This window comes from Lissotriton vulgaris, unplaced genomic scaffold, assembly GCF_964263255.1.
Source record: "Lissotriton vulgaris unplaced genomic scaffold, aLisVul1.2 SCAFFOLD_3352, whole genome shotgun sequence".
NCBI classification, from domain to species: Eukaryota; Metazoa; Chordata; class Amphibia; order Caudata; family Salamandridae; genus Lissotriton; species Lissotriton vulgaris.
The window spans coordinates 4,584-28,559 of NW_028249925.1; the positions used below are offsets into that span (position 1 = coordinate 4,584).

At 48.1% G+C, this 23,976-nt stretch overlaps 1 protein-coding gene across 1 annotated transcript in view; it reads right to left on the bottom strand.

Moving 5' to 3' along the window:
* Positions 1–480: 480 nt before the first annotated feature.
* Positions 481–23,976, bottom strand: part of MEPCE (methylphosphate capping enzyme) — a 52,716-nt gene continuing 29,220 nt past the window's right edge. Inside the window, exon 4 of the mRNA XM_086950441.1 lies at positions 481–4,066. Coding sequence (XP_086806567.1) covers positions 4,014–4,066 — 53 coding nt within the window. The 3' untranslated portion in view covers positions 481–4,013. The remainder of the gene's footprint in view (positions 4,067–23,976) is intronic.

Sequence of the window (23,976 nt, forward strand, 5' to 3'; positions counted from 1 at the left end):
GTTTTGGGTATGGAGATCTCCCTGGTACAGCCTTTGATCAAATATCCCCTAAAAACAGATCACAGTACTTCAGTGCAGACAATCGTGCTGCTTCAAATCCAGGGCAGATCAAGCAAGCAACAGATTTTAGGTTCACTGAAAAGGTTAGAGCAGAGCTCTGCCAGGGGACTCCCTCACACACGACATGTGGTACAAAATCGGAGCTACGGCAGCCTCTAGAGCAAGTAGGGGAGCTTAAGCTTCTATTCCATTGGCCGACACATGGGTTTGTTCAAATTAGGTGGCTGTGCTACTAAACCGATGAGCTGGCTGGCTGGGAGCACAGCTGCTCACACTCAGAAGATCAATCCTAAACTCTCAAGTCTTCTGGCACCCGGCTGTTTTCACCACTAAAACAATAAATTAAACAGAATTAAGGCATTACTAGCTGAAGATAACCACATAATAAATTCCATTAAAAACAAAAACTCAAAGCTAAGGTAATTGTAAAGTCCATTTATTTTCAGTTGCAAGCGCCTCACCCATGCCCCTTTCCAAACAAAAGAAGCCAGTCTCACATTCTGCAAATATAAGGGGATGAAAAATAAGACAACTGTATGTTTGACATTTGTTTTTTGCAGCTTTTTTCTTTTGTTATAAAACAATCATTTACAAATTGTATGAAAGTTAAACACTTAATAATCATCTTAAATATATGAATTTTCGATTGACAATTGTTGTCCACTGAAACGTGGATGCTCTTTTTTTTAAAGCAATAATAAAAAATAAAAAACTGAAGAGGCCATTTGGAAGCTGCAGTGAAGCACCTGTCAAAAATACAACTGGATCTGTAACAAGCACAGATCAACCAGAAGTGTACAAAATAAGCAGGATCTATTATTACAGCAGGAAACATTTTGTTATGCCTTATGCTTCCTAAGAGAAACAGTAATAGGTATCCTTCACTGCACTATGTTGAAGATGAACTGAAACCACCTTGGACTCCAGCTACAACACATTTTGTGGAATTTTCGGCTGCAATTTCCAGGAGAATGTTGCTCCTACCCAGACTGGTTTCCAAAAGGAGGATAACAAAAAAAAAAAAACATTTTTGCACAAACTTAATATAAATGGAAATTTTTACAACTCCCTGTAGTTTTTGAATAGATCTTCAAGTCCTCTCTTTGGGTTTGATATGGACACTACAGACAAACCAGACTGTGGGAAATGAACAGGTTTGGCCCAGCTCAAGAGGGATTCTAGTGGATGGACAAACTGACTCTGCAGCACTGGAAATGTGGCAGTTTACCTTTCCATCAATGTAAAGCCACAAATTATATGTATATAAAATATATATATATATTCTGGTTACCTAACTGCACCAAATCATACTAGAGCCCTTGGGTGCAGAAGGTGAAAAATCTAAATGGTTACTAAGACTATATTTAGTTCCGGATTTTATTTAGTCTATTCGGATGAGATTTGTAGTGAAAGGACATCCTGACAACTAGGGTGCAATCCACCCCTTCAATTTCCCTTCTGGCTTTTACACTAGGCAAGCCTTTAGTATAAATTTCAGGAGAATCTATGATGGAACCCAATTATTAACGGACCACAACATGCTGTTTGGAGTACATAAATACTGAAAAATTAAATTATTTCTGGCTTTTTATTAGAAAACAAAAAGGAATGCTGGTTGGAGTTCATAAATACTGAAAAATTAAATTTCTTGGTTTTTACTAGGAAACAAAAAGTAATTTAGAATTCTGTCCTAGTTTAATATGAAGGAAATGGCTAGCATCTTTTTTTTTTACAAGTTTAGCACCACTAGAATGTCAAGACTAAATAATAGTAAGCCTATATTGAACAGCAACTAGATGGATCATCTTGGGACCCTGTTTAATAGATGTACCTTCAACAGACTAGATATAAGCACCTCTAGTGTATCCTGTTCTGCTTTCTTTGACCCACTGGTGCAGGAAGCAGTGCTGAGCTTTCTTTGACATTCCAGTCCTTGGCGCAGCTAAATAAATTTAATATATTTAAAAAAAACTAAGTGGCTGCAAAAGGATCTTGGTTTTAAGAGTACATCGGTTTTGAATGAAATGCCCTTGAGATGTCTGAAAACTACTCCATGTCCTACTCCTGCTACCACTATCCTAAGAGAAGGGAAAACGGCACTAAGGATGTAGGTCAGAAGCTGACTGACAAGCCGGACATTATACCATTCGTATTTAGCAATCAATGCAATTCCTGGAAATATCCATTGTGATAACAGCACCAAAAAGGAGGAATGTGGACCAAGTCCCTCCAGAGGAAGAAGTAGGGCAGCACGAGACAGAACAATGAGCAGGCAGACACCAAGATCAGACCACAAGTTAGGATCAGCTGCCCATGTCCTATGGCACGAACAGATTCCACAAATGATTGGGATGCCACTTTTCTGCAAACCTGGCAGTCGGGTAATAATGGATTTCACAAAATACATAATGTAAAGGGACATGTAGAGCTTGTACCAGACAAGGGCACTGTCTATTTAGAGGGCAAATGCACAACAACTAGAAGAATGTGATGCTCATTACACAGGTGTTACCAAATTGAACAAACAGAAACTTAAGGTATATGGTGAATGAACTGAAAAGGACTTTAAATTAAGGTGAAACCAAATTAAAACAAAAAACTAAGGCAAATTCATCTACTTATTTGCACCATGCCTTTGTGCATAATGATGTAAATAGCAAAGCCTTTTAGGCTACATAAATTCAATGAGTAGTTTCAGGCCCCAAAATTCCCTGAGATGGTGTTGAGAAGTGTTGGGGCTAGCTGCGTTTCCTAAAAATCCTGACTAACTGATTTAGAAGCAAATATGAAATCTTAAACATCTGGCATTCTCAAACAGCTGGTTCCAATAGAAAGAGGGTTTGAATACCAGCTTCAATCGGTCTCCCTAAAGAACAAGATTTAGGATAAAGTAGGGTTGTACACCAGCTTCAACCGCTATAATTCACAGATAACGTGGCATCACTTAAGGCCTGCTTCACTTCTGAAAAGTCACCTAGGTGGGTTTTATGAGCAAACATATTTGGTGCACCTGTCCCCCCTAATAATTTGAAGACAGCTGGTTCCAAGAGTAAATAACAATGCTCAGGGTGTCGTGCAAAACTAGGGTTAGCAGAGAACGTAGAATGATTGTGTCAGTTACCAGATATACATTTTAGTCAATTAACAGTAGATGCCAAAAAAGAAACATGGAATTACAGATCTTAGCCACAACATAAATAAATTGGGAAGGATGTATGTAGAAAGAAGAATGTGGTTATTGGAAAATAATATGGGAGAAAATACTGAAACTAATTTGCCAACAAGGATGCCCATATGCCATCTAGTTCTTGCTCTCAAGCTGTGGAAACAGCCCACACATTTCCATTCTGGGTTCTCAAACATGAATAGTCAGAGGGAAGTGGAAGCTCTTAGTGCCAGCACCAGTCATGAATTTAACATCCGTGAGGGGGAGGGGCGAGGCCTGGAGGGGAGAATATGCTCTGCCCCTTAAATGTTTTCACACAGCAGGGGTTCAAAAGTCCACGCAACAGGATTCCAGCCTGGGAAGGTAAATGGCAGTTTGCAGATGACAGCAAGCAGTAGTTTCCTTTTAACAGCCTTGAATGACAAGCATTTCAAATTTCTGTATAAAATAAGTTTTATAGGTCAATTTACAGCCAAGAAAAACTGCAGCTCCACACCCCTTCCATCAAAGTTTAATAACAGTAGATGGTGACGTATGTGACAGTTGATGGGGAGTCGAATGGCCATTGTAAACAGACTGCCCAGAGTCCGATCATATGCCCGTGCTGAGCATATACCAGTCAAGGGGGATGCAAATATCTGGTCCACCCGGAGTGAAGAGCTCTTGGAAACACATTCCCACGGCAAGACATCCGGGTATCCATGTGCACAGAACCCTGCATTCCAGCAGCTGAACGGACTGTACTGCAGCTGAAACGCCATTTTCTTTGCATCCTGTCTCCAGCTGGTTACTTGAAGGAAGAATGGCTCTTGTGGAAGAGATAGATTGGACGTTGAAATCCTGCAAGAAGAAACACCAAATCAGAAAGTTTTCAAAGATTGGAAATAATGCAATTAAGATCCCCTGAGAATAAGGAGTGATGTGTACTAGCACAGGCAGGGGGGAGTGATCCACCCTGGTTTTCAGAAGCATGAGGCTCCCTCCAGACCAGGAGCAGGGGTGGCCACAGCCCGAGAAAGGATCACCTTACTAATACCGACAATACAAGCCCTCCCTTAACCCTAGCTGCAGAGCCTGCGAACCAGTACATCAGCAAGCAGAGGTACTCCCCTCCTCTACACCCAAGCCTGCTGAGAACCAATAAATCAACAAGTGCAGCTACTTTCTGGTTCCCCAGCAGCCCACTGTAAAACTATACATCAACAAAGGTTTCAGTGCTGAAGGAACAGTTTCTTACCTGTAATCTTAGTTCTCTTTACGTGGAAATGTTCAAAAGCCTTAACCACTGAACTCCAAGCACTTTGCAAAATGTGTATATGAGCGCAACTTCTTTTTGTAGACCATTCATATACTTAAACAAAAAAAATGTACTTTGCAGCCCATTTGAAAAAATCTCCAATTATATTAAAACAGCCACTAATTCTAAAGAGGTTAGAACGAATAGTTTACCTGCCGGTGTAGTTTTGCAGCTTGAAGATCTTTCTGGATTCAGTATGCTGTGCATTATTCCGCGGTTTAGTGGTTGGGTCCGCATTATTCCACGGTCTAGTGGTTGGGTCCGAAATCGTAGTCTTTTCTTTTTGTAGCCCAGGTGGGCGTTGACGTCCCACCTTTTGGTGTACTTCCTGTGACATCGGCACACTTCCCGAGGAAGCTCCCACCTTTGGGCGCAATCTTCGGATTCTTTTTTTCTCGTATTCTGTAGTGTTTGCGAATCCTTTGGCAATGGGTCAAGTAAGTGATTTTTCCCGCTTTGTCCTTCAAGGTGTCTGTTTCTGTATTGTCCTTGTACTACCACCTGCTTCTCCAGCTTCATCTTTCTGGCTGAGGTGGGTGGGTTCGCTAGTGAATCCAGAAAGATCTTCAAGCTGCAAAACTACACCGACAGGTAAGAAACTTTTTGTTTTGCAGCGTGAATCTTTCTGGATTCACTATGCTGTGCATGGACTTTGTAGAGGTTTGTTATGTTTGTGGCAGCTGAGTGGAAGATGAGCGTTGGTTGTTGAAGCACAAGTAGGACAGAAGGTGCTTCCTTGTTCATTTGTATATCCACACAGTAGTGCTTAGTGAACGTGTGCACTGAAGCCCATGTTGCCGCCAGGCATATGTCTTGAATGGGCGTGTTAGCCAGGAAGGCTATTGTTGCTCCTTCTTCCCTGGTAGAGTGAGCCCGTGCCCCTTCTGCTAGTTCTTGGTCTGCCTGTTTGTGGCAGACTGGTTTAGTTTGTGCGATCCATCGTGCAATGGTTCCTTTGTTACTGGTTTACCCAGGAAACTGCTTGCGAAGGACACAAAGAAAAGCTTTGTTTTCCGTGCTCCTTGGTTTTTTCTATGTAGTGCATTACTGCCCTCCTAGCGTCCAGTGTGTGCAGTGCCCTCTCTGCACTTGTGGCCAGTTTCTGAAAGAAGCTTGGTATTTGCACTGTCTGGTTGATGTGGAACCTTGTTACCACCTTTGGCATAGGCGTGGGTCAGTTCTCATCACCACCCTATCATTGTGTATTTGGATGTAGGGTTCTTGTAGCGTTAGCGCCTGTAATATGCTCACCCAGCGCAGTGAGGTGATTGCCACCAAGAAGGCTGTTTTCATTGTCAGTATTTGTAGGGAGGCCTTATGGATGGGTTCAAAAGGCTCTTTCATGAGCTCTGTTAGGACTAAATTAAGGTTCCATGCCGGCGGCGGCATCCTCTTTGGTGGAGCGATCCTCTTTGCCCCTTCCAGGAACTTCTTTACTATCTGTGATGTAAAGAAACTCTTCCCTGTTTCTCCTCTTGTGTAGGCTACAATCGCTGCTAGGTGTACTTTCAGCAAGGATGAACTTAGTTTTGCCTTCAGCAGGTGCGTGAGATACCTTAGCACCATTGATTCTCTTGTCATCTTCTTGTGTAGCTTCTTCTTGCTGCACCATTGTGTAAACCTCTTCCATTTCGCCACGTACCACCTTTGTGTACTAGGGCTCCTTGACTCTCGTAGTACCCGCAGGGAGCCTTCAGGTAACTTCAGGTGCGCAAACTCTATTTCTTCAGGAGCCATGCTGCTAGGCTGAGGCTTTCTGGCTCTGGGTGTAGTACTGCTCCGTTTAGCATGGAGAGTAAGTCTTTCCTTTTCCCGAACTTGTGGAGAGCACCTTGTGCCATTTCCATTATCTGTGAGTACCAGGTCTGCCTGGCCCATTGTGGTGCCACCAGGATCAGTCATGTTGCTGGTCCTGAACTTGTTGAGTACTCTGTATCAGGGGTATCGGGGGAAAGCGTAAGCAAATTTTTTGGGCCAGCTTATCCATAGGGCATTCCCCAGGGATCCCTCCCCCTAGTTGCCTGGATGCGAAGCTTTGCCATTTTGCATTCTGGTGTGTTGCAAATAGGTCTATTGTCGGTGTTCCCCCACCTTCTAAATAGCCTTAGTGTTTCCTGTGTATTGAGCTCCCACTCTTGGGATGCCGATGTCTGTCTGCTGAGTCAGTCTGCTTCCGCATGGTCTTTCCCTGGCAGATGTATGGCTAGCAGGTCTATTATGAGTGGTATGGCCCATCTCCATAACTCCTGTGCTAGGCTCGATAGCGGGGCTGATTGTGTTGCTCCCCGCTTGTTGATGTAGAACATCATTGTGTTGTCGGTCTGGATCAACACTCTCTGGTTGTACAGCTTTGTCTGGAAGGCTTTCAGGGAGAGGAACACGGTCTTTAGTTCCAGGTAGTTGATGTGTTTGACTGCATTTGCTGGAGTCCACAGACCCCTCACCTTGAGCTTGCTCATGTGTGCTCCCCATCCCTTCTGGGATGCGTCTGAGGTGATGGTCACCGTTTGGGTCGGTGGTGTTAAAGGTTTCCCTTCGGTTATGTTCTCCTTGTTCCACCACAACATTTCCTCCTGCACTGCGTGCGTTACAACCACTAGATCTTCCCTACTTCCCGTAGCTTGTGACCATTGTGCTTGTGACCATTGTTCTTGCAGCCATTTTTGGAATGGTCTCATGTGGAGGCGTACATTTGGTACCAGATGTATGAAGGAGGCCATCATGCCCATGACTTTGCTCGCTGTCCTCACTGTCAGAGCTCGCCCCTTCTGGTAGAGGCGCGCCTCCTTCAGCAGGGCCAGTGTCCTCTTGTCGCTGGAGAACACCTTGCTCTGTAGGGTGTTGATCTGCGCTTCCAGGAAGATTTTTACTTGCTCTGGTTCCATAGAGGGGAATCCCAGGTCCACCAGTGTACTTGTCACACGCTGTGCGTGCTCTTTGCATGTCCTGTGCGAACTTGCCTTTATTAGCCAGTCGTCCAGGTAAGGGTATACATGGATCCCTTCCCTCCTTCGGTGCGCTGCCACTGCTGCGAGACACTTGGTGAAAAACCGTTGGTGCGGATTTCAGTCCGAATGCTAGGGCTGTGAACTGGTTGTGATCCTGGTTGATGGTAAATCTCCGTAGATGTTTGCTGCCTGTTCGATTGGGATGTGCAGGTAGGCATCTTTGAGGTCTATGGTGGTCATGACGTCTTCATCCCTTATCTGAGGAATGACCTCCTGTAGGGACGACATCTTGAACTTTTGTGTTTTTATGTACTTGTTCAGGAACCTTACGTTCAGGATGGGTCCCAGGGTTTCGTCCACCTTTGGTACCAGGAAGTAGGTTGAGTACACCCACTTGTTCCTTTCTCGATATGGTACTGGTTCGATGGCCTCCTTTTGGAGGAGTTCCTTCGCTTCCTTTTGAAGTAGCTCTAGCTCTTTTCCTGACTGCACCTTCCTCTTTGGTTTTCCGTTTGGCGGTGTCTTTTCCAGTTGTATGCAGTATCCGAACTGTATGATGTTGAGTATCCATTTGTCTGTGGTTATCTTCTTCCACTCCCAGAAGAAATGACTTAGCCTGCCTCCTACTGGTGTTACATGTTCGATGGTAACCCTGTGTTGGTCTTTTTGTGCTCCACCCCGGTAGGAGTTGCGCAGGTGGGCACGTATTGCGTGACGGAGTCACTTTGAGGTGGGTTGTTGGCCTCCTCTTACTTTGTCCACGTCCATTCGCCCTCCCGCGAAAGGACTGGCCCCTTTGCTGGTGGTGCCAGGTTTGTTTTTGGTGTCCCTGCTGTGTTTGGCTGTCGCCCTGGTGGGACTGTTGGAATGCCTGGTGTAACGTTCCTGGCTAGTTTCCCCCTCTTCCGTTCGGTCTCCATGATGGGGTACCCCTCTTCGTCCCTCTGAATTGTAAGGCCCCCATGGACTTTGCAGTTTAGTTTTCTTTCTTGAACTGGGTGAGCATTTCATCCACCGGCGCCCCAAACAGTGTCTCCCCATTGAACGGGATGCTAAGAATGTTGTGCTGTAACTCTGGTTTGAAGCCTGAGATCCTGAGCCAGGCCTGCCTTCTCTCAGTGACTCCCAACATCATCAGCCTACTGGACGCGTCTGCTCCATCCAAGGCAGTTTTGAGGCAAGAATTTGCCAAATTTTTCCCCTCCTCCACAAGGTGTGAAGCTCTTTGTTGGTACTAGTCTGGGAGGTGCTTGATCAGCTGTCTGATCTCGTCCAGAATTTGGTACTGGTGCCTGTTCAGCAGGGCGTTAGAGTTTGCCATGCGCCAGTGCATCGCTGCATTTCTTTCTATCTTTCTCCCTATTAGGTCCATCCTCCTGCTTTCCTTGTCTGGTGGTGGACCTGATGTCGTTGGCACATTTGCCCTTTTCCTGGCGGACGCCGCAATAATGGAGTCCGCTGTAACAGATCCTCGGATGTATGGCGGATCCTTAGTGGAGTGTTTATATTTTTTCTCCGTCCTAGGCGTAACGGACCTGCATGTTGCCAGTTCCTTGAACGCCTCTTTCCCCTGGGCCATGACACTCAAGCATACTGGCTCCTAGTCTGTGAGGGGAGCAGGGTCTACAAGAGTAAGTCTGCTTTTGGTTTTTCCTCATCTAGCTTGACTCCAAAAGCCGTTGCTGCGTTCTTGATGACCATATTGTAGCTCCTAATGTCATCTGGCGGCGAAGGCCTCAAAGGGTACATGTCCACAGCCTCTTCTGGGCTTTCGGTGTCAAGGTCCTGCCACTCCAGGTCCCGAGTCTCAAGAGTATGCAGATCCAAGGGTCGTCCGCTGATAGTAGACACCCTTCTCCTTGTAGTAGAAGGCTTTTTCCTCCGGATGTTCCTGGGTCCCGGGACTTTGTCGGCTCTTCGGCGTCGGAAGTTCTCCTCTATGTCGACGATCAGTCTTTGGCTTCGACAGAATGGCGAACCTCTTCATCTTTTCGTTAAACTCCTTCTTTCTTTGCAGGATCTTATCGATTTCGGCCTAGAGTCGTCTTTCTTTCCAGTTCGGCGTCGAAAGGTTCAGCTGATCTCTTCGACGTATACATAGACGTCGAAATGGGCTTCGGGTCCTACTCTTTCAAAGTCAAACGTTCCTTTTCGAGGACATGCTTAGACAACCTTGGCTTTTCGCCGGTCTTCGCCGCCTGGGAGTCCTTTTCCTTGGATGTAGCTGTGGCCGTCGAGATTGTCGGCGCCAGTGCTCCCTTCGAGGACTTAGAATGTTTTTCGAGAGTCTGACTCAGACTTTCGAGGGTCTGTCGGGGCTTTAGGGGTCATTGACTCTCCTACCTCTTTAGAAGTCTTCTTATCGGTCTTTACGACCGTGTAGTCTTCTCCGGCGACGTTGTCCTCCTCGTCGCTCGAGAGCCCCAGGTCTTGAAGAGACGGCGGTTGACTTTTGCCCTGCATGTTGTAGTTGGCTCTACTCTGTCGCTGTCTAACCCGAGAGTCTTCTGTGTGAAGGTGGAGCAGGCGTTGCAGTCCTTACTCTCGTGGTCGACCGGTAGGTAGAGGTTGCAAACCGGGTGCGGGTCCTTCTGCGCGTATTTGTGGTGGCAATTACGGCAGAATTTAAAAAGGTGTGTTGTCCATTTCTTACGCTCATGGGGCCCCCGGTGTGCGCATTCTCCGTTGGACGTCGAAGTTCCCCTTCTTCGTCGTCCCAGTTCGATGGTGTTGACCCTCGTCGTCTTCTCAGTCTTTTCCGTGCAAAATTCGACTTTTCTTTGTCTTCTTTCCTCCAAAACTCTGGAGCCTCTCGGGAACGATCCAGACCCAACGGCGGAAAAAAGAATCTGAAGATGGCGCCCAAAGGTGGGAGCTTCCTCAGGAAGCGTGCAGACGTCACAGGAAGTAAACCAAAAGGTGGGATGTCGACTTCCCACCTGGGCTAAAAAAAAAAAAAAAAAAAAGAAGAAAGAAAAGACTACGATTCCGGACCCAACCACTAGACCGCGGAATAATGCGGACCAAACCACTAGACCTGTTCAGAGGTGAAGCAGTGTGCTCCCACATCAGTTTCTTCCTTAAAAAAATAGTTTGAATGATGGAGCCTCCACAGATGTCCGGGATGGAACTAGCTGCTAAGCAGTATTTGAACAATGGTGTTAATGTCTCAGACCAAAGTATAGGCTCAGAGGTAAAGAGAGCAGTGGGAAGCCCATTAGGGCCGGGAGCTCCATCTTTCCATAATCTTCTTAGTTTAAGGGTACAGCGTTCTTCCATATTGCTAGTGGTCATGGAAAGATTTGACGAGCAAGCTGTACTGCTTACATTCAGTCATAGGTGATTTGCTTGGCAGGCTACTGGATGGCGACGGGCATGCCAGTTTGTGGAGAAAGGAGCCGAAAGGAATGAGGCCCACACAGTTCCGAAAATGTTTGCGATGATGCTTATTCTGGGGCCTATTGCGGCTTGGTTGATTAGTGACCAGAATTTCTTTGCGTTCCTTTCCTTGGTGGTGGTTAGCAGTTGCACCCAGGCGTTTTTTTTCCTTTCTGATGCGCCAAATTGATTTCATAAACCATGAGCGTGCTTCGCTCAGGCCGTGTCTCGCTGTAGCTCGTAGTTTGCGATTAACGTTTCTTTTCAGCAGTTTCAGTTCATCTGTCAGTCTAAGTTTGGCTGAGGTTTGATCACGTGAGTTGGTACATGGTGTTGGTTTGCCTAGGAAATCCAATAGGATTTGGTCTACAAGGTCAGTCTGTTGTGCGATGGGCATACTTCCTGAAGGTGGTGCTACCTTCTAATAGGACTTATCTGTGATGTGATTTCTTGGTCAACTTTGTTATCCCATTTCAGCCGTTTAAGATTTTCTGTCACTACACCAAGACTGGTGGGAGGAGCTGCTTTCAGTTTTAGGTTAATTAAATTAAAGTTGATGTGCTGCGACTAGTGGTCACTGTTTAGGCCCTCACCTAAGTAGACGTCTCCAATGTGTTTAAAAAGGCTTGCTGAGCAGAGACTGAAGTCTGTGTGGGAGATGGACCACGGAGGCGACCATTGATAAGCTTCAGGCATAAAGAGGGACAATCATTTAGAAAGGATTCTGCTGCGATATTCCGCCGGGGGGATGGGGGAAGGTTTTGCACTGGAAGGTCTTATTTAATGTCCAGGCTATTGACATTATGGTCAATCGCACCCCGAAGAGATTTGAAAGTCACTGGTTAATATGATGTGTGCAGATAGTTGTTCTAATTTGTGATCTGTTAGCATTAACATGAGATTGGTCAGTGTCTTTCTTCCTTGCTTGCTTTAGAGGGATTGATGTAGACTTTGATGATCAAAAGTGAAAGGACTTTGCAATGCTGACGAAGATTTAGATGAAGTGCTTGGGCCCAGGGAACTTGGAGTTTGATTTCTTCTGCAGCGTGTTGCAATGATGTAGATCCACAGATGGACAGGACGCCGATCGGTTGGCCATAGCTGCTGGTTTTTGGAACTCAAAGCCTATTAGAGGGACTGTTGAATGACCTCTGGTCTCTTGAAGCATTAACAGGCCCAGGTCCTTCCAAAATGTCTGGGGCTCGTCTTTGTCGATTTTTTGGTGGAGCTCTTGTGCATAACCATATCCCTATGTACTAACGAGTCACAAAGCATTTCATTAGGTGTTCCAAACCAGACGTCATGCAGAAATTTACTCTTTTTACTGCTGATATTGAATACGTTAATTTGGTGCCAGTAATATTGTCACACACCCAAAATCAAGCTGTTTGGGAATCGGATCGGAGCTCGCTGCCGATCAGAGCTGGCTGCCAGGAGCACTATTGAATCGCACAAGTGACTAAACAGTTATGGACAAAGCCGCTGTTATTCACTATCCACTTGCTTTAATAAAAGTTAGCCCCAGGAACTTGGGCTGCCCGTCTTACAAAATGCAGGATCCATGTGAGGAAATTGGGTGTATTATATACCTCACCATGTAATACTCTTACCAACCCCTTTTGATCTAGGTTTTATCTGTTAAACCCTCAGCACAGCCCTGAGCAGCTGTGGTACTGCGTAGCACGCTTACACAGAGGAACAAGTGTTAAGCATTTTAACAACTGGGAGAAAGTGTGATCTTTCTTGCATGGTATGCCCCCCACTTTTTGGTGAATTGCTGATGTGCTTTGACTGAATGCGTCCCGGGCTCCTGCCAATCAGGTGCCCAGGGCCTGTGTTCCTTACCTAAAACTGTTGAAACTAAAACCCAATTGGCATCTCTGGCCACAAGTCAGCCCCTTGCAAATGGTACCCTAGGTACCCAGGGCATTGTGACCAGAGAAGACCCCAAGGGCTGCAGCACTTATTGTGCCACCCATAGGGGCCCCTGTACCGAGAGACAGTTACCCTGCCTTTGCAGACTAGTGACTTGGTACAGGACTGAACAGTCGACATGGCACACATCCCTGTGTGCCATGCCCACAAACCCACTGCCCTGGCATACCTCAGTCACCCCTCTAGCTGGGTGCACTATGCCAGTTGTATGGGCACAGGTGCATGAGCCCTGTGCCCCTACAGCACCCAGGGCCATTCCTGGGCACTGTAAGTGCAGAGATGCCATTAAGAGTATATGGTGCTGGGAGGTAGTCATTACGAACTCCACAGCACCATGATGGCTACATCGAAGACTGACAAGTTTGATATCAAACTTCTCAGCACATTAAACCCACACTGATGCCAGTGTGGGATTTAATGTAAAATGCACTTCAGAGGGCATCTTAGAGATGCCCCCTGAAACCTTACCTACAATCCACGTCTTGTCTGAGAGGCAGTCACACAGCAGACATGTTACTGGACCCCTGGGTGGAGAGTCCCTCGCTCTCCTGGGCCTGCAACAATGCACATCCTGGGCGAGGTGCTAGGTCTCCTCCCCCAGCATGGGCAGGGGGAAGCTTCAAAGGCATGCCGCCTTTGTGAGCTTCTCCAGGCCACTTGCTGTACTCAGCAACTGGCCCCCACCGGTTCGGACCCCCACTCTGGCGGGAAGACTGGCAGGAAACCCTACGTGAGGCAAGGGGGTGTGCCAGCCTGTGCCAACTCCATCCCTCAGGGGGGAGAGGCGAGGTGAAGCACAACTCCGGGCTCCGGCCAACTTGAGGATAGGGCACCCTGCCAAATCAGAGATAGGCTCCTGCCCCCCTCCCACAGGAGAGGAGCAGGATAGGGGGTGTACTCACCCCATGACAGGGACCAATAGGTCCCTGCCCTTCACCTACCCATAATGCCCCTAAATTTAGTATTTAGGGGCACCCAGACCAAGAAGACTACTTGCTGTGCATCTGCTAACAAGACGACGACACCAACTGACTGAGGGTACCAGCCCTACAGGCCTGTTGATCCTTGAAACTGCTCATGCTAAATCCCGGCATCTCCTGCGGACAGCAACCTCGAGAACCCCGAATGAACTGCCTGCCTTAACCCTCTTAGAGACTGGGGCTCCCATGAGCAGTGGTTCTGATCAAACAGCAATATCCCTGGTGCCAGCCAGGAACCTCGAATCCAGCACACTCTGCAACCGCTGAGCCCAGCCTGTGCCTGAGTGAACAAAGACCCTGAGGACGTCCCCCTGGCGATTCTGACCTGGAATTCAGTGCCCAAGGACCCTCCTCAACAACTCCTGCAGCCTCAGAACAAGGGACCCCTCCAACCGCGACCAGCAGAGAGCAAGATTTTCCGACGTCAAGACACCCCTGCACCCGGCGCCCTCCGGTCCCCTGTGCCCAACTCCGGGGTGCCTACCTATCCTCCACGATCCCAACTTACCCCCTCGAAGTGTTTGTTGCTGCTGAAGATCCTCCGTCCCCGCGCCTGCAGCCTTTGTCCACTTTCCAAGATCTCCATTGAATAACATTGAGCGCCCGACGGCTCAAAAGCCCCTGTACTCAGCCGCTCGAGTGCCCTGGCAGTGCAACCTTTGTCCTCATCTACTTCCCCCATTTACCCTGAGCAAGTGACCAGGAGCCCAGCTCCCACAGCCGCATGGCCTGCTTGCCAGCAGCCACCAACCGAAGGCCCCCTGCCTCTCATTGGGCCTAACTATCTCTGCACCCGGCTGCCCCTGTGCGGCTGAGGGTGTGCCAACTGTACCTCCCTGACCCTGGGAGACCCCTGGGTCTATCCCCAGAATCTTAACTCTGCCAGTCGAGTACTTACCCAAAAGCGGATAATTCACTTTCCTTCCATAGGATAGCATTGACTGGTTTCACTTGAAAATTCTTTTAAGTGTGGAGTTCTGGAACTTCTTTTAGCCCAACATTGACACTGAAAAGTAATTGTAACCGTACTTAACAGTAACTTGAATTTTCTTCCATAGGAACCCATTGTCTGGTTTTCAACAGAAAAGTTTGTCTATTTTCAGAAACTACAAATATTCCTTCAAAATCTCCTGTTTGACTTTAAACGCATTCTTTCAACTGATTACAGGAGATGCGCTAGTGCTGGATCCAGGATCCAACACGGAGTAAGAAAAGGTAATCAGAACACTACTTACCTGCTAAGCGAATTTCCTCCCATAGAATAACATTGGTCATTCTATGTGACAAAGAATATCAACTTTTAAAATACAATATTATTCCTTGAAAATCACTACTGTAACCAAAACACTTTTACTTAACTGTTTACAGGACATGTCCCAGGACTGAATCTAGGATCCAGTCCTGTGGTTAGAAAAGTAATCTACAAAGTAACTAATTGCATTTAAATAGAAATTCCCATTGAGCTCAATGTTGCATTGTGTTTGAAATTGTGTTGCCTATTGCAACAAACTAACTATTGTAATCAAAGTCTATTGCGTATTTGAAAAGTACTTAACTAAAGTAACTCATTCTGAGAAAGTATATTTTGATACCTTTTTTGGTTCTAAAATAAAACTATATCTTTTGCTACAAAACAATTGGCCTAGAGTTCAGTTCTTGAGTGTGTGAGACCATTTGCTGAGTGTGTACAACAAATGCTATACACTGTCCTTTGATACTGCCTTACTGCTCGACCAAGCTACCACTTCAGGGAGTCCATTTCTCCGGACGTCGCCTTCCTAACAGAAACATGGATGAACGCCTCATCAGCTCCAGACATCACCATAGCCATCCCGGACGGCTACAAGATCATCCGAAAAGACCGCACCATCCAAACAGGAGGAGGCATCGCCATCGTCCATAAGAACTCCATCCGCGTCTCAACCAGCTCAGACAACAACCTCGCTATCGCCGAACATCTTCACTTCCAGATCCACACCGACCCCAAGACCACACTCAGAGGCACCCAACTCTACAGGCCACCAGGACCCCGTACACAATTCAGTGAAGACATCACTGGCTTCATCACCCCACACGCCCTCCCCTCCAAGGACTACATTCTACTGGGAGACCTCAATTTCCACCTGGAAAAGAGCAACGACAGGAACACCACCACCCTTCTGGACAATCTCGCCAACCTCGGACTTAAACAACTTGTAAACACCCCCACCCACTACGCAGGACACACACTCGACCCTATCTTCAACTCCAGCAAGCACATCTCCTTCAATCACACCACAGCTCCCCATTGGACGGACCACAGCTGCGTTCACTTTAACTACAAAAAGACCACAATCCACAACCACCCCCAACCAACTCTGCGAAGAAACGAACAAAATCACCATTGACCAGTTCTCCACATCGCTTCTTCAAAACCCCCCTGCCTATTCGTCGAACCCTAACCAAGCAGCAATCAACCTCACACAATAGCTAACCCACAGCGCCGACAACCTAGCACCCTTGAAAAAAAGTCAAATCAAGCTAGGCAGCAAAAACGCCCCCTGGTTCAACGATGACCTTAAGAAATCCAAGAAAGTCTGCCGTTCCCTTGAGAAAGCCTGGAAAAAAGACCCAAACACTAGCACCAAGGACGCCTTCAATAACGCCACCCGTAAACACCACCAACTTGTCCGGTCAGCCAAGAAATCCGCATTCAAAGACCGACTAGACAGCAACGCCCACAACAGCAAGGAACTATTCAACATCGTCAAAGAGTGTACCAACCCAATTGCCAACTCCAACGACATCACTCCCTCTCAAATCCTTTGCGACTCCCTAGCTTCATTCTTCCACGACAAAATCGCCGACCTCCATAACTGCTTCGACAACCAACCCGGAGACCAACCCACCCAACCTACCCCCGAACCCAAACCCCCCTCGAACATCCTTTATGACTGGAACCCAATCTGCACTGAGGACACCATTTGCCTGATGAACTCCATCCACTCAGGATCCCCCACAGACATGTCCCCACCACATCTTCAACAAAGCAGACTCCATCATCGCACCCCACCTCAGAGACGTCATCAACTGCTCCCTCAACTCCGCCACCTTCCCGGAAAGCTGGAAACACGCCGAACTCAGCCCCCTTCTGAAAAAACCCACAGCAGACCCCACCGAACTCAAAAACTACCGCCCCATCTTGCTCCTACCATTCCCAGCCAAAGTCATTGAGAAAGCCGTCAACAACCAGCTTGCCGCCTTCCTCGAAACCAACAAATCCCTCGACTCGTCACAGTCCGGCTTCCGAGCCAAACACAGCACCGAAACCGCCCTCATCGCAGCAACAGACGACATTCGAACACTACTGGACAACGGAGACAGTCGCCCTCATCCTCCTTGACCTCTCCGCAGCCTTCGACACAGTCTGTCATAGCACCCTTATACAACGCCTCAACAACATCGGAATCCAAGGAAAAGCACTGGACTGGATCACCTCGTTCCTTGCCGAAGAACTCCGAGAGTCCGCCTCCCACCGTTTAAGTCAGAGGCCACCGAAGTCATCTGCGGCGTGCCACAAGGATCATCACTCAGTCCTACCCTCTTCAACGTATACATGAGCCCCCTCGCGGCCATCGCACGCCAACACAACCTCAACATCATCTCCTACGCTGATGACACTCAACTGATCCTCTCACTCACCAAAGACCCTACCACCGCCAAAACTAACCTACATGAAGGGATGCAAGAAGTAGCCGAATGGATGAAGCACAGCCGTCTAAAACTGAACTCGGACAAGACAGAAGTCCTCATCTTAGGTACTTCCCCTTCCGCCTGGGACGACTCTTGGTGGCCAGCGGCCCTAGGAAAAGCACCCATCCCAACGGACCTCGCACGGAACCTGGGCGCCATCCTGGACTCCTCACTCTCGATGACCAGACAAGTCAACGCCGTTTCATCATCATGCTTCAACATTCTTCGCATGCTCAAAAAACATTTCACTGGATCCCCACCGAAACTAGAAAAACGGTCACCCACGCACTGGTTACAAGCCGCCTGGACTACGGAAACACCCTGTACGTCGGTACCACCGCAAAACTTCAGAAAAAACTCCAACGCATCCAAAACTCTTCAGCCAGACTCATACTAGACATTCCGCACAAAGACCACATTTCCGGTTCCCTGAAAGACCTCCACTGGCTCCCCGTCAATAAGAGGATAACGTTCCGCCTCCTCACCCACTCACACAAAGCCCTATACGAACTTGGACCCGAAAGCCTCAACACGCGACTATCCTTCTACACCCCCTCCCGCCAGCTACGTTCTTCCAACCAAGCCCTCGCTGCTGTTCCACGCATCAACAAAACCACCATGGGGGGGGGGGGGGAGATCCTTCTCCTTAGCGGCTAAAACCTGGAACTCCATTCCCATTCATCTCCGCCTTACCCAAAACCACCTAGCCTTCAGAAAACAGCTTAAAACCTGGATATTCGACAAGTAATTCTCCACCCTTCCTCTAGCGCCTTGAGACCCTCTGGGTATGTAGTGCGCTATATAAGTCACTTGACTTGACTATCTAACTTTAGCCTCAGCCAAACCTCTGGGGACTGTGGACTATGTGCACATGGTACCTTACTTTGGTCCATTATATACAGAGCCACTTTCTTACAACAGCACAACAACATTAAGAAATCGACACAATACTCAAGAAATCTGACAGCAATTTATAAAAATAGACTATTCTTATAAGGATTTAGACACCAGAACAAAAAAGAGCCTCCAGAGGGGGTTCCAGAGATCTAGATTTTACAAGAAACAATAAATCAACATCACTCACAGAAAACAAGCCGTGGCAAAGTCGGCAAAGTAGACACAGAAATATTTTCAAGGAAAATGTAGGTAAATGTCAATGTGGTCATTTACAGGTACTTGGGGTGACAGACTCCGGCAAGGAGCTAGTAAATGTAAATTGATACTTGTATAGCGCACTACTCAACCGCAAGGGTCTCAAGGCGCTTGCACGAATACCGCTGTGGAACCCATCCTGGCTTTCCCTGTGAGGCGTCCACTCCTGGGCACCCCCAAGGTGGAGGCCAGGCATCCTTAGCGTTGTGGGGGCCGTTGTGGAGATTAGGCAAGCTATTGCCCAGAGTTGCAGAGTGGGACTCCATGATTGGAATAGGTACCGAGGCGAGAATTATCAGGTCCGTGGAATTTTGAGCCCAAGACCCGCCGAGGCGGGGAATTGAACCCTGGTCCCGGGCTAGACCTCTGCATCAGGGTCTGCCGCTCTAACCATTGAGCCACACTTCTCCACTCTAGTCAGGTGACCCAGCTCGATCTTCAAGAACAGTTACCTTCACAGAAGAAACAGTCCTTCAGTTGCAGGCACTTATCCACATTGCAGTGGACACCTATGGAGTGGCCCTGATACAAGAGATGAAGGATGCTGAAGATGCTCCAAGGATGCTGTGGATGCAATGGCAGTCCCTCTCTTAGCTAGCTGCCGTGTGCAGTCTTAGTCGGTGCAGCCTCTCTTCGCTGGCTCCTCGGTGCAACAGTGCAGTCCTTACAAGTCAGTTGAGATCGGAGGTCTGGGTGCCAGGGATTCCCTCTTTAGGCTTGTAAAGTGCCCTCAAGGCAGAATGCACTTAGTAGCCAATTGGCTACCAGGTTCCTTCCCACCTGGAGACCACTTCCTGTGGAGTGTAGCATCTGACTATCCTAGGATGCACCATTCTGCCTACTTCTAGGATGGAGAGCCTCCTCTCTAGGTGTTCAGAACCCCCTAGCCCATCCCTGGGGTGTAGATACCTCAGGGCAACCCTCCCTATGGGAAACCATTTTGGCAACTAGTTTCCCCTCTCTGCCTCCCATGCCAGCCCGTCTAACTCAACAATGGGGTAGCACTCCCCCTTGTGTTACACATCTGCCCTTCAAAGGTGGCTTCACCTTTGAAGCCTGCCTTTTGGGAGCAACACCCAAGTGGCTTCCTGCACTCAGTCAATGTTCTCCTTCCCGCGAATCACTGGCACATTTCTTCAGGAGGAATGAGATCTGTCTAGTGGACCAGGCTCCATGTGTGCCCAGGAAAGTAGAAGCTCAAACGACCCGCTAAGGAGAGATTCTGCCAAAAGAGAAAAACCGGAACTCTAAAGAAACGAGACCCCGAGCGTGATGTCTACGAGACACAAAATTTAAGACAATCACAGTCTGTGCAATCGAAGAACCAAAATACTACGCTTCAATACACGACGTAAGCCACATATGGCACCCCATGTCCTACACGAATATACCCCCGCACTGATGAAGACCTTCGAAAGAATATTTCCTTCTGGTCCCATATACTGAAGGTCGAAACGAGTTGGCCCCCACACAAGAGAGGTTCTGAGCAACCGATAGAACTCTATTTGCACCATATCAGGCTAACTTGAGCAGAATGTTTTGAAGTTCTTGCTTAGAGTTGGTTAAATAACTCTGACCCCTCTAGGACCTCTTGATTTTGAGAATATGGAGGACAAAAAACAAATATAGTCACACTATTGCATGTAAAGAAGTAGGACTGCTTCAAGTTCCAAAGCACATTTCTTTGATTGTTACTTGTTTTTCACTAATCTTATAAATGTATGGTTTGTAAAAAGTATTTATGTCACTTGTTCTTGTGATTAGTGGTGCTGAGAGTTGCTACTGTACAAGAAACTCAGGAGTATGTTTTAATGTATAATGTGGTAGTAACGTCTTCCTTGATAAAGTTTAAAGTATGAAAACATAAGTAAATAACCCAGGGTCAATTAAGAAGACCACTGAGGCACACAAATATCTGCATGGATTGTGTCAGAGGCATTTTTTCTTTTGCAGCTCTATCTACAGCTGCACACTGCAACAAGTTAGATACGTTTTGACGAGATACAAGTCGATACAAGTCAGGCTTAATGTAATGAGTTATTGGATACCTTTGCGTGCACCCTTTGGTTGCACTGTTCAGGAGTTAGCACAGCTGAGGGTCAGCACTTAACCCTGTACTCGCATTTGGGGGACCAAGTTTTTCCATAGTACAATCTGTAGTTCTGTGTGTTTTATTTCCAGGATATGTAAAGTAAATGCCTTGCCTGTGCCCTATGTTGCGTCCTGCCTTTAGGACTCAATAGGCCTGGTGGAGGAGGGCCTTATACACATGTACAGGGGAGTGCTGGTTTTGCCATTGCTTTCAGTGGCAAAGTCGGGCTAGCAGTGCATGACTGCTCTACCAGTCTGCAGTAGCGTGCTGGGGGGAGGGGGATGGGGAGAGACTTCTCTTTACTTGGGGGACCACCAGGATGGCACAATTATGGCTTCAAGCCCCGGGGTACACCTCTAACTTGTATACCCTGAGAACTGTGGTACCATTTACTAGTAACTTGCAGGTTAGGAAGCCATTTCCAACTGGGTATAGCCAATTCGACATACACTTTTAGAGTCCGGGCACTGGCACGGAGGTCTGGTTAGCAGGCCTCAGTGCACTCCGATTCAAACACCAGCAGTATCGGTCGAAAAACCTGGCCGGTAATCATACAAACCGACGATTTTCCTTACAATCCCAAATTAAGGAAGCATTGGAAAGATGATCATATCGTAATCCTACAAGAGACAAGATCCCAATTGACAATCTCTCTAATTTGGTTTGTAGAGTTCAACAATCCAGCCTTCAAAGTCAGAAAGAAAGAATGCCCAAGGGGACGACTAGCCGTTTACATAATCTCTGATCGAAATGTGGAATGTACTTACTTACAGTTCAAGGAACGGTGACTGCTAGTAGTTAACTTCAAAAGTCAAAGGAGTTTTAATTCTCCCTGATAATTGCCAGCGTCTATACATCAATACAGAGACGAGCAAGGCCACTTTAATGACTTATTATGGAATTAAAGCAAGATTACAGGTAATATTATGTTAACATGAAATTTTAATATTAACTTGTTTCTTAAATTCTGTTGACAAGCAAATATTTGCACAAGATCTTACCTGGAACATACCCGCACGGGCTGCTCTGGACAAGAGCAGATTTGATAAAGTATAATAACACAGCCAGGATTAAGAATACTCAATGGAGTCTATAACATGGAATCATAGGAGCTAAGAAGAAGTTGTACTTATCTGTCCAAGACTGGAACGGACTTTTATTTAAGCCACATCCATTATTGACTATACAATTATCAATCAATCAATCATAGGCATTTATACCGCGCACTACTCACCCGGAGGGTCTCAAGGCGCTTGGGGGGGGGGTCCGCACTGCTCGAACAGCCAGGTCTTGAGCTTCTGCCTGAAGGAGAGGTGGTCTTGGGTCAGGCGTAGGTCGGGAGGGAGGGAGGGAGTTCCAAGTCTTGGCGGCCAGGTGGGAGAAAGACCTTCCTCCTGTTGTCGCTCTGCGGATGCGGGGGACGGCGGCGAGGGCGTGACTGGTCGAGCGGAGATGGCGTTTGGGAGCGTAGAAGTTGAGGAGGCTGTTGAGGTAAGTCGGGCCTTGGTTGTGTAGGGCTTTGTGTGCGTGGGTGAGGAGCCGGAAGGTGATTCTTTTGTTGATCGGGAGCCAGTGCAGGTCTCAGGTGTCTGGAGATGTGGCTTCGTCTGGGGACGTCGAGGATGAGTCTCGCCGAGGCGTTCTGGATACGCTGGAGTCTCTTCTGGAGCTTGGCGGTGGTTCCGGCGTAGAGGGCCTTGCTGTAGTCCAGACGGCTGGTGACGAGGGCCTGGGTGACCGGCCTCCTGGTCTCGGTGGGGATCCACCGGAAGATCTTACGTAGCATGCGCAGGATGTTGAAACAGGACGAGGAGACGTCGTTGACTTGTCTGGTCATGGAGAGGGAGGAGTCCAGGATGAAGCCCAGGTTGCGTGCGTGGTCCGTCGGTTGCGTTGCCCAGGGCGGGGGCCACCAGGAGTCGTCCCAGGCGGAGGGTGAGGAGCCCAGGATGAGGACTTCCGTCTTGTCTGTGTTCAGTTTCAGGCGGCTGGTCGTCATCCACTCGGCCACGTCTTTCATCCCTTCGTGTAGGTTGGCTCTGGCGGTGGCGGGGTCGTTGGTCAGGGAGAGGATCAGCTGGGTGTCATCGGCGTAGGAGATGATGTTTAGGTTGTGTTGGCGTGCGATGGCCGCAAGGGGGCTCATGTAGACATTGAAGAGGGTGGGGCTGAGCGAGGAGCCCTGAGGGACGCCGCAGATGACTTCCGTGGCTTCTGATCTGAACGGGGGGAGGCGGACTCTGGGTGTCCTTCCGGCGAGGAAGGAGATGATCCATTCCAGTGCCTTCTCCTTGATTCCGACGTTGCTGAGGCGCTGCACTAGGGTGCGGTGGCAGACAGTGTCGAATGCCGCGGAGAGGTCCAGGAGGATGAGGGCCGCTGTTTCTCCGTTGTCCAGCAGGGTTCGGATGTCGTCAGTGGCAGCGATGAGGGCGGTCTCGGTGCTGTGGTTGGCCCGGAAGCCTGACTGAGATGGGTCGAGGGATCCAGTCGTCTCGAGGAAGGCTGCCAGTTGCTTGTTGACGGTCTTCTCGATGACTTTGGCTGGAAACGGGAGGAGCGAGATGGGGCGGTAGTTCTTGAGTTCGGTGGGGTCCGCCGTTGGTTTCTTTTGTAGAGCGCTGAGTTCGGCGTGCTTCCAGCTCTCAGGGAAGGTGGCGGTGTCGAAGGAGGTGTTGATTATGTCCCGCAGGTGGGGTGCGATGACAGCGTCGGCCTTGTTGAAGACGTGGTGAGGGCAGGGGTCGGTTGGAGATCCGGAGTGGATGGAGTTCATCGTGCTGATGGTGTCTTCGAGGTTGATCGGTGTCCAGGCGTTGAGGGTGGTGGTGGGGGGGCGTTGGTGTGGTCGTGGGGAGCGTTGTTTGTGTGCTGAAGCTGTTGTGTATGTCAGCGATCTTGTTGTGGAAGTAGGAGGCGAGGGAGTTGCAGAGGTCTTGCGATGGGGTGATGTCGTTGGTTCCGGCGTTGGGGTTGGAGAGCTCTCTCACGATGTTGAAGAGTTCCTTGCTGTTGTGTGCGTTGTTGTCCAGCCGGTCCTTGAATGCTGTTTTCTTGGTGGCGTGGATCAGTTGGTGGTGCTTTCGGGTGGCGAGCTTGAGGGTAATTATAACCTACTAGTCACTTTCACGCTGCCAAACGACCAGAAAGAGCTCATCCTGAGAGTTAAATACTGCACTACCTTTGTTTGTAATGTCCAACTGCCCAGCATCATTTGCATACAGAATCATAAGAGA